The 14,195-nt window shown below is 34.7% G+C and overlaps 1 protein-coding gene across 2 annotated transcripts in view; it reads left to right on the forward strand.

The window, feature by feature from the left end:
- LOC150098209 (uncharacterized) overlaps positions 1–14,195 on the forward strand; it is a 271,336-nt gene that overhangs the window by 82,599 nt on the left and 174,542 nt on the right. For both annotated transcript variants that reach the window (XM_090406181.1, XM_090406182.1), the window contains exon 6: positions 11,852–12,005. In XM_090406181.1, the coding sequence (XP_090262307.1) occupies positions 11,852–12,005 (154 nt within the window). The remainder of the gene's footprint in view (positions 1–11,851; positions 12,006–14,195) is intronic.

A 14,195-nucleotide genomic window follows, 5' to 3' on the forward strand; every position in this document is an offset into this window, starting at 1 on the left:
TGCTCACCTGTTATTCGCTATAAAACTTTCTTACATGTTATTCTTTTCAATATGAAATTCAATTTTACCTGCTCAAGACTAAATAGCGATCACTTCCAATTTCAAATCCTCTGTACACTCTGGTGTCCTGCACCAGGGAGAAAACATCACTATCAACAATAACATAGTCAAAAGTCTTTTCTTATTCCTTGCCTCTTCTCTCCATGTGAATTTGTGCACATTTTTATGTTGGAGCATGGTGTTAGTAATAACCAGTCCATGTTCTGAGCAGAAATCCAACAGATATTTGTCATTATTATTAGCTTTGCTCTTTTCTCCAACTTTTCTCAAAATATTTTTGTATTTCTCAGAATCACTTCCTACTCTGCTATTTAGATCCCCAACAAGGACCAACTTTTCCTTTTTCATTGTGTCAGTAGCTTTCTCTAGAGCCTCAAAAAATTCTTGAGGCTCTAGAGAAAGGCACAAATAAGTATCATTGTCCAGTTCCCCATTCTGATATTGGCCCATATCACTACTTGAGACTGCTTGCCATTCAAGAAGATGAGCCTCATATTTAATGTTGAATACTATGGCTACTCCTTCTTTTCCTTGATTGTCATTGCCTGAATATAACATTTTGTATTTATTGCTCAGAAAGGTCTCACCAGTTTTTGTCTTTTTTGTTTCAGTCACCCCTATTGTATCGATCTGGTGCTTATCTAATTCCTCAGCTAGGCTCCATTTCTTTGCCATTCAGGCTTCTTATGTTGATAGTAGCGATCTTCAACTCTGGTGATGTTGAGTTGGGGTGTGCTTTCAGATTTCTTCTAGTAGCTGACTTTTCGCTGTTCGCCCAGGTTCCCTGGTGAAAACAAGTCCCAGCCGGCATGAATTTTGTCATGTTGTGCCATCATTGTGTATTTTGGTTTAAGCCAATAAGAATACAATTTGGTCGACCAAATCCCAAATTGCCAACCAATCCTCATTCGTTTAGTATTTAAGTAGATACCCAGCAGGGTGTACTACGAGAAGGTGAGGATTGGACATCCTTTCAGAATCCCTGGTCGGTTTGGTTTTCACACATTCCTTTAAAGTCTATGTGGAAGTCTCCTCTCAGTTATACAGCTTTGACCCTTAAGCACAATTTTATATTTATTCCATCGTCTCCAGGAGATTTCTCTGATATTTTTTGCTGTATTTCTTGTTGGATTTCTTGTAATCTTATTTTTAGTAAACATTATATTAGTTTTTGATTTGTTACTATCTTTCTCTCTGATTATTTCAAGTTTCACTCTTTTACCTCCTTGTTGACATTCCTTAGAATTTTGTATGTATTTGGTCTCGTCACAGTAAGATCTCTTTCCAATTTCACTATGAAGTTATTCCATGTTTCTCTATTCTTTTTTCAACATGCTTTTTTTGCTATTGCTCTTTTGTATTTATAATTAATTTTTGCTTCTAGTGATTTTGTGTTTATCCATTGTTTATGTGCTTCTTTCTTATCTTTGATTATTGCCTCAATGGCTTTATCCCAGTTTCTTATTTCTTTTCTCTTCTTCCATTTACTTTTTGTTTCAAGGCATTCTGTTGCTGCATTTATCAATATGTTTTTTAAATTATTTCATTCTATCTCTCTATCATCATTTTCTTTTATTTGCTCTAATTTTCCATTTATTCTTTGTGAATAAAGGTAGTTGATACTTTGATCATCCAACAGTTGAACTCTGAAAGATTCCTGGAGATTTCTCTTAGCACTGATTTGGTCAATTTTAAACCATCTTGGGGATATTCTTAATTTTCCTTCTAAGTGATAATGATCAGATTCTATTTCTGCACTTCTAAATACCAAGTTATCCAGTATCATATTAGCTGTTTTCCTATTAGCTATTATATAGTTTATTATAGTTTATTTATACTTTTTTAGGTTTCTTATTTCCCAAGTGAATTTATGGTAATCTTTATGCCTGAAAAAAGTGTTAATAATTTTTAAGTTATTATATGCAGAAAAATCCATAAGTCTGTATCCATTTTTATTGTATGTTGTTTCACCATTTGTTCCTATATATGTACCTAGTGGAATGTTCCCTACTCTGACATTAAAGTCTCCCATTATCCAGTAATTGGATCTCCCATTATACAGTAATCATTTGTGTTTATTTTATCTATTATTTTTTATAAATCTGAATAAAAGCCATTGCTATCCTCCTTCCTCTGGAGCATAGACACCAATAATAGTCAGGAAGCGACGGCTTATTTGTAATCTTAATTCTAGAATTCTCTTCCTCCAGTATTTGTAATGTGTAATATTTTTTAAAATTGATTTGTGAATAAAAATTATTACTCCTGCTTTTGCTCTTTCTTCCTTTTTGACTCCACTATAGATATAGATGTAATTATCCATTTCATCTGAACCTGTAATAAATTTAGTTTAATCCTTAATCCAAGTGAGAACAAACAAAGTTTGTGCCTGAAAGTATCTTCAGGACTAGGTAAGGTGGTACAACACCGAGCAACTCGTTGCAAAGATGGAGCAAGCTAACATCACTCCTATCTCAGTATCTGCCATAATGCAAAACACATCTCCTTGCGAATATGTATAATGTTATGCATTACGGGATGGGCCACTATCCAGACTAGTTTCGACCTTTATTGAGGTCTCTTCAGTGGGAGCCAGGCCCAAGTGGAGATACCAGGCAGAAGCATTAGCAAGGTCATTTCTACCTATAGGGGTTGCCAAACGGTGTGCCACCTTTTTATTAAATTACTCTAGATTTAGAGAAAGATGTTGAAAGTTTATTTTTCACTTGGTTAGACTATAATAAATTTAGTTTAATCCTTAATCCAAGTGTGAACAAACAAACAACACCGGGCAACTCGTGAACGAGTTGCCCGGCGTTGTTTGTTTGTTCACACTTGGATTAAGGATTAAACTAAATTTATTATAGTCTAACCAAGTGAAAAATAAACTTTCAACATCTGAACCTTTTTTGTTTTTTCTTTGTTTCTGTTATTACTGCTAATTTGATATTTCCTTCTGTTAGGGTTTTGTCTAAATCAGTAATGAACAACCTTTGTTCTTCAGTGGTTCACAGTTGAAAACTTAATATTCCATACAGGCCGCAATGAACACAATATTAAATAATTTAATATATTAATCAAAAAATTTTAATTTATGGGTGGGATTTATTTTTAACATAGATTTACAATGAAAAGTTCTTTTAATTTGATTTACTTTTTATTAATAATATTTTCAATATATACACAGGTATACATACATAATTTTTTTTAATCAAAAGGAATTAAATAGCTGCTGAAATTTAATTAACGAGATATTTGGCTCTGTTTCTCATTAACAAGTTTTTCGATATTGGGAGTTATGTTTGAAATTGCAACTCTAATACAATTTTTTAGTTGTTCATCATCAAGGTGATTTCGACGATCATTTTTTACAATTTTCATTTTTGAAAAGAGTTGTTCACACAGATAAGTTCTACCAAATAAACTCATTATTTGACTGGAATGGGTAGCCAGCAATGAAAATTTATCTGTTATAAAGTAACTCTTATAAAAGTCAATAAGACTATCGTTTTGAAACTTATTTCTTAGTTCAGTGTTGCTTTGCATATCAATGATTTCCATTTGAATTTCTTTAGGAACCCTTTCAACGTCTATATTAAAGGGTGATGAGCAAATATCAAAATTAGTTTTATTTTCGCGTAAGTTTTTGAACTGCAAACTGAATTCTTCTTGTAGTCTTTGTATTTCCTCTGCACATTTTTTCATTTCAGGTGGATTTTCTTTTCTCAAAATTGGGAAATGAGCTATATTATTAGATTCCAGTTGCCAATTCCAAATTTTTAGTTTATTTTCAAGGGCTTTTATTTTACATTTCATTTAATGAATAAGTTTGTTCTGTCCTTGAAGATTTACATTTAATTCATTCAAATGTTGAGTAATGTCAATCAATGCAAAATGCAAAGTCGCACGTCCAGTCCTTGTCACTAAATTCTGGAAATGGGTTATCTTTCAACTCCAAGAATAACTGAATTTCACTCTTCGAATCATGCACATGCTTAAGCATTGTGCCATGACTTAATCACCGAAACCTTGGTGTTAAAAAGAATATGGCCATATTCACTTTGCATATCTCTCAAAAATTCCTTAAATTCATGATGATTCAGTCCTCAAGATCTAATAAAATTCACAATTTTAATAATGGGTGGAACAACATTGGATATTTTCAAAACTTTTGCACTCAAAAATTTTCTTGGTGCAAAATGCAGTGAGAAATTATTTCATGTCTTGTTAATCTTTTTGTGTCTCTGAATAATAATCTCAACAAACCAACATTCATACTAGACATGGCTTGAGCTCCATCTGTTGTTATACCAATGATATTTTCTTTTGGGATATTTAATTGATTAACCCATTCGCTGCCACGCTCCTCGGGCATAGTTTGTTACCTCACTTTTACTTCTACAGGGTCAGTACGAGTTATCTCATAGCTGGCTTATCAGACAGAATTTTGTTGTATACTCCAACTACGAGTTATCTCATATCACCCCCCAACTATGTCTTACATGCGCTGATGACTGTGTAACTTGATTTCAGAATCGGTGATGTTCAGCATTCAGTGCAGTAAGGTTTATTGCATCTAGTCTTACAATTATTTAAAATTATCAAAATAAAAACCTTCGATTACACCATGGCCATTAAAAGAAAGCTTACCGATGAAGAATTAGAAGTTTATGCTAATATGAAGATTAGAAGCTCATGTTAATTTTCATGCCTGCTGGGGCGTCACCCGGGTAAACAACGCCCCCGTTGTTTTTGCCAGGGGAACCAGGGCAAACAGCAAAAAGTCAGCTACTGGAACAAATCTGAAAGCACACCCAACTCAACATCACCAGAGTTAAAGATCGGTACTATCAACATAAGAAGGCTGAATGGCAAAGAAATGGAGCTAGCTGAGGAATTAGATAAGTACCAGATCAACATAATAGGGGTGACTGAAACAAAAAAGACAAAAACTGGTGAGATCTTTCTGAATAATAAATACAAAATTTTATATTCAGTAAATGACAATCAAGGAAAAGAAGGAGTAGCCATAGTATTCAACACAAAATACGAGGCTAATCTTCTTGAATGGCAGACAGTTTCAAGTAGAGTGATGTGGGCAAATATCAGAATGGGGAATTGGACAATGAGACTTATTTGTGCCTATGGTCCTGCAGAAGGTTCTACTAAGGTAGAAATGGAGGAATTTTTTGATGCTTTAGAAAAAGCAACTGACACAATAAAAAAAGGAAAAGTTAGTCCTTGTTAGGGATCTAAATAGCAGAGTAGGAAATGAGTGTCAGACGTACAAAAATATTTTGGGAAAATTTGGAGAAAAGAGCAAAGCTAATAATAATGGCAAATATCTGTTGGATTTCTGCTCAGGACATGGACTAGTTATTACTAACACCATGTTCCAACATAAAAATGTGCACAAATTCACATGGAGAGAAGAGGCAAGGAATAAGAAAAGTCTCATTGAATATGTTATTGTTGATAGTGATGTTTTCTCCCTGGTGCAGGACACCAGGGTGTACAGAGGATTTGAAATTGGATGCGATCACTATTTAGTCTTGAGCAGGATAAAATTGAATTTCATATTGAAAAGAATAACATGTAAGAAAGTTTTAAAGCGAATAACAGGTGAGCAGCTCTCAGATGTGAACTGTAGACTAAAATACAGAAAGATTATTCAAGAAAAAATGAGAGTTTGAGAACAGGAATCAAACCTTGGAGATTCAGTGGCAAACTCTGAAGAAAACATTGATTGATTCTGCCAGAGAGGCATGTGGTGAGGTTGTCTGTAAGGATAAAAAAATCAGAACTCCCTGGTGGACACAGGAAGTTAAAGAGGCAGTGAAGGAAAAGAAGAAAGCATATCAAAAGTTCCTGCAAATAAGTCAGCTTTTGCACTTAGAGAATACAGAGACAAATGTAAGAAAGCGAAACACTGTGTAAAACTAGCTAAACAAAAGTCATGGGAGGACTTTGGCAAGAACATAGAAAATAAATATCAAGAAGGTGGTAAGATATTCTGGAGGTTGTTGAAGAAGCTTAGAAATGGAGGAAAGAGTGCTGTAAAAGGAGTTAGAGATGATAAAGGTTATATGAAAACAGGAGAAAAAGATATCCTTGAAGTACGGAGTAATTACTTTGAAAAACTGCTAAATGAAACAAGCAGTGATGATAGCACAGTGGTAAAAAAACACTCCACAGGCATGCAGTCAGGAATACATATCCTTATCTTGAAGTAGAAAAAGCCATCAAAGGCTTGAAATGTGGAAAGGCAGCAGGAGTAGATGATATTCAACCAGAAATGCTGAAGTATGGTGGTATAAAAGTCTCACAGTGGCTGCACTGCATAGTTCAGAAAGCCTGGACAAGGGGGCGAATTCCTGATGATTGGAGTAGAGCTCTAATAGTACCCATATATAAGAAGGGAAATAAAACTGAGTGTGAGAATTACAGAGGTATCTCCCTACTGAGTGTTCCTGGGAAGATCTATGCAAGTATACTTGAGAAACGGTTGAGAAGAATTGTGGAAGAAAAGCCTGGTGAAGAACAAGCTGGATTCAGACCAAATAGAGGCTGTCAGGATCAGATCTTCACTTTACGACAAATAGTTGAGAAAGCATGGGAATATAACAAAGATCTGTATTTAAGTTTTGTCGATCTGGAAAAGGCATGTGACATGGTGCCAAGAGAGAAGCTATTCAATACGCTACAGTTATATGGTGTCAATGGGGCATTATATCAAGCAATACTTAGTCTTTATTTGAGTTGTAAGTCAGCAGTTAGAATTGAAGGAAGTACAGGAAGATGGTTTAATGTTAAATCTGGTGTGAGACAAGGATGTACATTATCCCCTCTGTTATTCATTATCTATATGGATCACATTATGAACGAAAGTGGTATTAAACATAATATCAGAATTGGAGATGTTAATATCAGCTCTTTGCTTTATGCAGACGATGTTATACTTCTAAATAAATCTGCTACAAGTTTGCAAGATTCCCTGACTAAATTGAATAACTGTTGCAATAGATATGGTATGAAGGTCAGCATTACAAAGACAATGAAAATGGGTAGAATTGTTGAAAATGTCAACTGTGTTGTGATCGGGGTACCTGTAGAAGAAGTAAAACATTTCAGCTACTTAGGCATGATTTTTACTGAAGATGGTAAATTAAATATCGAAATAGACAACAGAATCAACAAAGCTGGTATGGTAGGACGTCAATTGAATAAATTCATATCGAATATAAGAGAAATTAGTTGGAACACTAAATTAGCTGTGTACAAGACAGTGTTCAAACCAGTTTTAACTTATGGATCTGAGAGCTGGGTCAGAAGTAAAACACTTGACCAAAGACTAGATACCGCAGATATGAGATTCCTGAGAAAGATTATAGGCGTGAACACATGGCATCAATGGCAATATCACATTAAATACGAGGATATTAGGAAAGATCTTGATATTGTCAGCATCCAGGAATGCGTTAGCATAGCTAATCTCAGGTGGTATGGTCACTTAAACAGAATGGGCGAGAAAAGATTAGCAAAACAAGTGTTCTCTGCCAGGTTGGCAGGAAAACGACCCAGAGGAAGACCAAGATATAGGTGGATTGATACGGTACAAAGTGCCTTAGACGATAGAAATATAAGATCTGATAATGTTGGAGTCTTGAAAAGTAACAGACTGATTTTGAGGAAAATTGTACATAGGAAGTTAGTGATGATGTAAATTTTTCATGTAGTACTCTCATATCCTGTACACCCCTTGAGGGTACATATCAGGAATTTGATGATGATGATGCTAATATGTGCGATGATGAATGGACTGAATTGTATGAAATGAGTGTACATATCAGGAATTTGATGATGATGCTAATATGTGCGATGATGAATGGACTGAATTATTTGGTTCCGATTCCGAAGATGATTATAATCCTACAGATGACTCTAGCGATGACTCAGATGATGATATATTGTGTATAAATATATGTATATGTTGAAAAAATTCAAAAATTTGTTTTATTTGCATTAATAAATACACAGTTTAAGCAACAATACCTCTTATAATATACTATACTTTTGCTGAAATTATTTTCCTTCTACCAATCCCCCAGATGTGCTTTCCACTTTATTCACAAGCCCTGGGTCCAAATTAATGTGCTTATATTATGGGTTAACTCGTGCTTGGCATAGCAGGTCAGTAATCTACATACGAGTTTTAAAAAACAAAGTGGAATACAAACAATTGATCATTCATACATAGAACGAGCTGCATGATGTCATCACTAAGTATTAGAAGAGTAAACATTTTTAAAAACATCATTAAAGATATTAATTCAGAAATTCATATAATGATCTTAAATAACATTAGACTGATAAAAAAAAATAAAATAAATTAATTAATTTAAAAAAAATTAATGTGTTATCCTGATTAAACTTTCTCAAATTTTTGATATAGATATACAGTCATTACGATTGAAGTTAGGACGTTGAAGTAAGCCCTCTACACTTTCTTTAAATAAACATTCAAATTTGTAGTGACATCTGTGTAGGAGGAGAGTCTTGGACCAAAGGATGTTGTGGTTTGTTTCTAAACCATGCTGAGCTAATTCAGATTTCTCAGGTTTGTTGTGTTGAATTGATGACTGATGCTCTTGAATTCTTTTTTCTATGGAATGTCCAGTTTGTCCAAAGTAAGAAAGATTACAATTACAAGGAACTTGATACACACCAGGTAGAGACAAGGTCGAGTGTTTATCTTTAGATGAAGGAAAATGGTTGGATAATTTGTTAATAGGTGTATAAGTGGCTGTTAGATCATATTTCTTTAGAATTCTCGAAATTGGTTCTGAAATCCCGGAAATGTAAGGAATTGGAACTCAACATATTGAATCTTGGTTGTTCTGTGTTGGTTTGTAAGAATCGAAAAGTCAGCGAAGCCATTTAGTTTCATGTGATGTTTGATAGTCGAAAGTTCCTTCTGTAATAAATGAGAAGTTGAACTGTTAGTTTTGGCTCGTCGGATAAAACATTTTGTGACTCCTGTTTTTTGACAAGGGTGATGAGCAGATTCTTTGAGAATATAACGACCTGTGAAAGTTGGTTTTCTGTAAACTGTTGTTGTAAGAATACCAGAAGGTGAACGGATGAGAAGGACGTCTAAAAAGGATAACTTGTCGTCTTTTTCAATTTCCATGGTAAACTTTATACGAGGATGTAAGGAATTGATACTGCTATTAAAATGGCAAATTAAACATTATGCTTGTGCTAATGTGTATATATTTCTAATGACATATGAGTATATTTGTAGTTGGCTTGTGAGGCTCATATACCAAATATGAGTATACTCGTAGTTGGCAGCGAATGTGTTAAGAACAATTTTCATTTCCCTGATCGTGACAACATCTGTTTTGCCTGAATCCATCTTGTTCTTCACTAAGCTTCTCTTCCACAATCCTTCTCAACCGTTTTTCATGTATACTTGTATAAATTTTACCAGGAATATTCAGTAGGGAAATATCTCCGTAATTTTCACATTCAGTTTTATTTCTCTTTTTATATACGGGTACTATGAGAACTCTACTCCAATCATCTGGAATTCGTCCCTCTGTCATTACCTTCTCAACTATGCAGTGCACTCACTGCAAGACTTTATAGCTCCATACTTGAGCATTTCTAGTCAAATATCATCTACTCCTGCTGCCTTTCCAAATTTCAGTCTTTTGATGGCTTTTTCTACTTCAAGTATGGATATATATTTCTGATTGCATGCCTGTTGAGTGTTTTTTACCATTGTGCTATCACTGATTGTTTCATTTAGCAATTTTTTGAAGTAATTACTCCATACAACAAGAATACCTTTTTCTCCTGTTTTCATGTCACCTTTATCATCTGTAATTCCTTTTACAACACTCTTTCCTCCATTTCTGAGCTTTATAAACAGCCTCCAGAATATCTTGTCACCTTCCTGATATTTATTTCCTATATTCTCTCTATTCTCTAAGAGCACAAGCTGACTTATTTACTAGAAACATTTGATATGCTTTTTTCTTTTCCTTCACTGCCTCTAACTTCCTGTGTCCACCATGGAGTTCTGATTTTTTATCCTTGCAGACTACCTCACCCTATGCCTGGCTGAATCAATCAATGTTTTCTTCTGAATTTGCCACTGAATCTCCAAGGTTTGGTACCTGTTCCCAAACGCTTTCATTTTTTCTTCAGTCATGTTTGTGTATGTTAGTCTACAGTTCACATCCGAGAGCTTCTCACCTTTTATTCGCTTTAAAACTTTCTTACATGTTATTCTTTTCAATATGAAATTCAATTTTATCCTGCTCAAGACTAAATAGTGATCACTTCCAATTTCAACTCCTCTGCACACTCTAGTGTCCTACACTAGTGAGAAAACATCATTATCAACAATAACTTAGTCAATGCGAATTTTCCTATTCTTTGCCTCTTCTCTCCATGTGAATATGTGCACATTTTTATGTTGCAACACTGTGTTTAGTAATAACTAATCCAAGTCCTGAGAAGAAATCCAACGGGTATTTGCCATTATTATTAACTTTGCTCTTTTCTCCAAATTTTCCCAAAATATTTTTGTATGTGTGACAATCATTTCACTCCTATTATGTCGATCTGGTACTTATCCAATTCTTCAGCTAGCTCTATTTCTTTGCAATTCAGGCTTCTTATATTGCTTGTGCCGATCTTGAACTCTTGTGATATTGAGTTAGGGTGGGTTTTAGGATTTGTTCCAGTAGCTGACTTTTTGCTATTTTCCCTGGTTCCCTGGCGAACACAACATTGGGCTTTGTTTAACCCGGCAATGCCCCATCCAGCGTGAAATCTGTCATGTTGTTCAATCATTTTAAATTGTGGTTGAAGCCAATAAGAATTCAGTTTTGTTGGCTAAGCCTCAAATTGCCAGCCCATCCTTGTTTGTTCGGTATCCAGGTAAATACCTAACAGGATATGCTACGAGATTGGAAATTAGGTCAGAAATTGGTCGGTTCTCTGCATTCCTTTAAATTCTATGTGGAGGTCTCCTGTCAGTTATGTAGCTTTGACCCTTAAGGGTGTTTAAGGGTCAAAGCTGAATAACTGACAGGAGACCTCCACATAGCCTTTAAAGAAATGCAGAGAACCAACCAGGGCTTCTGACCTTACAGTTTAATACTTACTGTGAGTTAAAGTTGATTTAAGTCTATAATTTTCTCTGAAGTATCATTTTGCTCTAGTCATGCTGATTGTTTTCTATAACTTTGCTTCTACATATTAAATACATATGTCTTCTAATACTTCTATATACGTCATTCTTTATTGTTGTAAACTTTCATTATGTTATATACGTTCATTATGACTATTACAGTATTTCTAAGTAAACTATTGTTTACTTAGAAATACTGTGAATTATAAATTTAATATGCATTAAATGTAAGCTACAATGAAACTTCAGTTTCTCGGATTTTGCTGATTTAAAGAACAGGAAAGAAACATATAACACAAGTTTATGTTTTTATCAAAAATAAGAGCCAAAATGTAATAATAATAATAATGAAGTATGCCATGCTCTTTTTTTCAGTGTTTTTGGTATGTTATATATAAAGCAGGTTAAGAAAGAAAAAAAAAGAATTCAAGCTACATTTTAAAGTGAAACAGAATTTAGTATCTCTCCCCATATTTTTAATAGCAGTTTTTGACATTCATATGCTAGTATGCATAAATTATGAAATTATGCACCATATTCATTGTAAAAATAACAATCTTAAAATTTTATGAATTATTCATTTAGAGCTGAATGCAAATCTGTGTCGAGACTATCAAGAAATTAAGATTCAGGAACAAGTACATCATTTGATTGTTGGTTCTTTACCAAGGTCAATGTGGGTTGTTCTTGAAGATGACCTTGTTGATACTTGTCAGCCTGGACATGATGTACAAATTAGGTATGTTTTCAATTTTCAAGCCCTTGTATAAATATTCCTACTAACTGCACTATTGTGAAAAAAAAAGGGGGGGAAGGGTTATAAAACATTGAGTATCTCTTCTATAACTAGGTTCTTTTCTGTTGTGAAGCTGAGAAGTGAGCAGTAATAATTTCTATAATGAAATTCTCAAAATGGTAACAAAGATTTGATCGTTGGAAGTTTTTTCACTTGGTTATACTATAAATTAAAGATACCAAGGAATGATATACTTGGTTTAATCCATTTTCCAAGTGTAAGCAAACAAAGTTTGTGCCTGAAGTATTTTCAGGACTGGGGAACTTCTGGTAAAGGTGGTATGATTCACATCACTTGACTTAGTATCCCATAATGCAAAGCACATCTCCTTACAGACATGTATAATGCTATGCATCATGGGAAGGGTTACTACTCAGACGAGTTTTGACCTTTATTGAGGTCTCCTCAGTGGGAGCCAGACCCAGAGGTGATACTAAGGTTGAAGTAATGCAGAAGTCATATTTTCCTATACCAGTTGCCAAAAGGTGTCACACCTTATTATTTAATCACTCTGGATTAGAGAAAGGTTGTTGGAAGTTTTTTTTTCACTTGATTATACTATAAATTTAAGATATAGGGGGGGGTGCTGCTAGAGGGACTCGTGGTTTGTAGTGTTTGTTGAGAGCTCCTGATAAGATAAGTGTTATTTTAAGTTATCATTGACAATTTTGCTTGAATATTACGTAGTTTTGTTTGCTTTTCGTATCTTAGTGTGTCTGTTTGTGTGTTTTTGGTGTTTCAATTATTAATTTGATAAAATACGACAGAAGCATGCACATGGCTCCAGTAAGAAGGAAAATGGCGGCTAGTAATAATGGTTTGCCATCTTTGTATAATAATAACTGTAATATAAAGGAGATTATTCAATGTACTATTTGCGAAATGTATGCTTTGTGGAGAGCGGTTGGAGTATGGTTAGATGATGATAATGGAGTGAATGTGTGTAGAAAATGTAAGGAAAATGAGGAATTAAAGTGTATTTCAGGTCGTGAGTGTGATATTTTTGTCAAATTTCAGAATGTAGAAAATAGTGATATGATAAGAAATTGCGAGGTTGTACCAGAGAGCTATGAGGGCGTGAATGTAGAAAGTGTGAATGAAGGTATTAATACAGAGCAAATTAATGGTTTAACAGATAATAAAAAAGATGAGATAGATGCAATAAGTGAGATCGCACTGTTGAGTGGAGCGATACATAGAGCAAAGTGGCAGCTGGAGCGTATGCACAAATGTCTACCGAGTGTACCAGCCAATAAAAAAAAGTATGATTGTGAACGTAAACAAAATGAAGGAGTGAGTGCTGTATGGAGATTCATTAGTACGAGGTGTGATAGTAGAGAATTTGACAAAATCGTACCAACCTGGTGCGACCATTAAGGACGTAAGCGAGTCTATTAGGGAGCAAAAGCAAAGGGTGAAAGAAATGATAGTAGTGGCAGGTACGAATGATTTGAAAGGAGATAAAATGGAAATGATAGAGGACCTGAATGAATTGTTTGAGGTAGCAAAAGAAAAGAGTGACTGTATGACAGTGAAGAGTTTAGGAGGAGGGCCATAATTGCAAATGACTTTATGCGTGGGTTATGCAGGTTGAGTGGTGTGGAATTTGTGGACGTGTGGAGTGAGTTCGATAGGCGAAAGGATCTATATAAGATGGATGGTTTGCATTTGAATGGATTCGGTGTAAGGAGACTTGAAAAAGTGTTGTTGAATGAAGTGGATGTGCAGAATCAGGGAAACTAGATTTATTAACAGGGGTAAGTAGATATGCAGACCTTAGGGAGGCAGTTGAGTGTATGAATGAGTATAATATGCCCGAGCGAATAAGGACAACAAATCAGAATGGGATAGTTAGTATAAGGCATCAAGGTAGGGATGGGGCTAATGGGGGTCTGCAATTCATGTATACTAATGCTAGGAGTATTAGGAACAAGAAGGAAGAATTTTTGGCCTTGGTTGGCACTTCCAGACCACAGGTTATTGGCATTAGTGAATCATGGCTAACTAAAGATGATATAGCTAGTGGGATTGAATGTGATGGGTATAGTGTGTTCAGGAATGACAGGGAGAATAAAATGGAGGGAGGAGTATTATTAATGTTAGCTGATGAGCTGCAGCCAAGGAGAATAGAAG

The sequence above is a fragment of the Typopeltis vanoorti genome, chromosome 16 (genome assembly GCF_054136105.1).
Source record: "Typopeltis vanoorti isolate ZY-2024b chromosome 16, IOZ_Tvanoo_1.0, whole genome shotgun sequence".
Classification (NCBI taxonomy): Eukaryota; Metazoa; Arthropoda; class Arachnida; order Uropygi; family Thelyphonidae; genus Typopeltis; species Typopeltis vanoorti.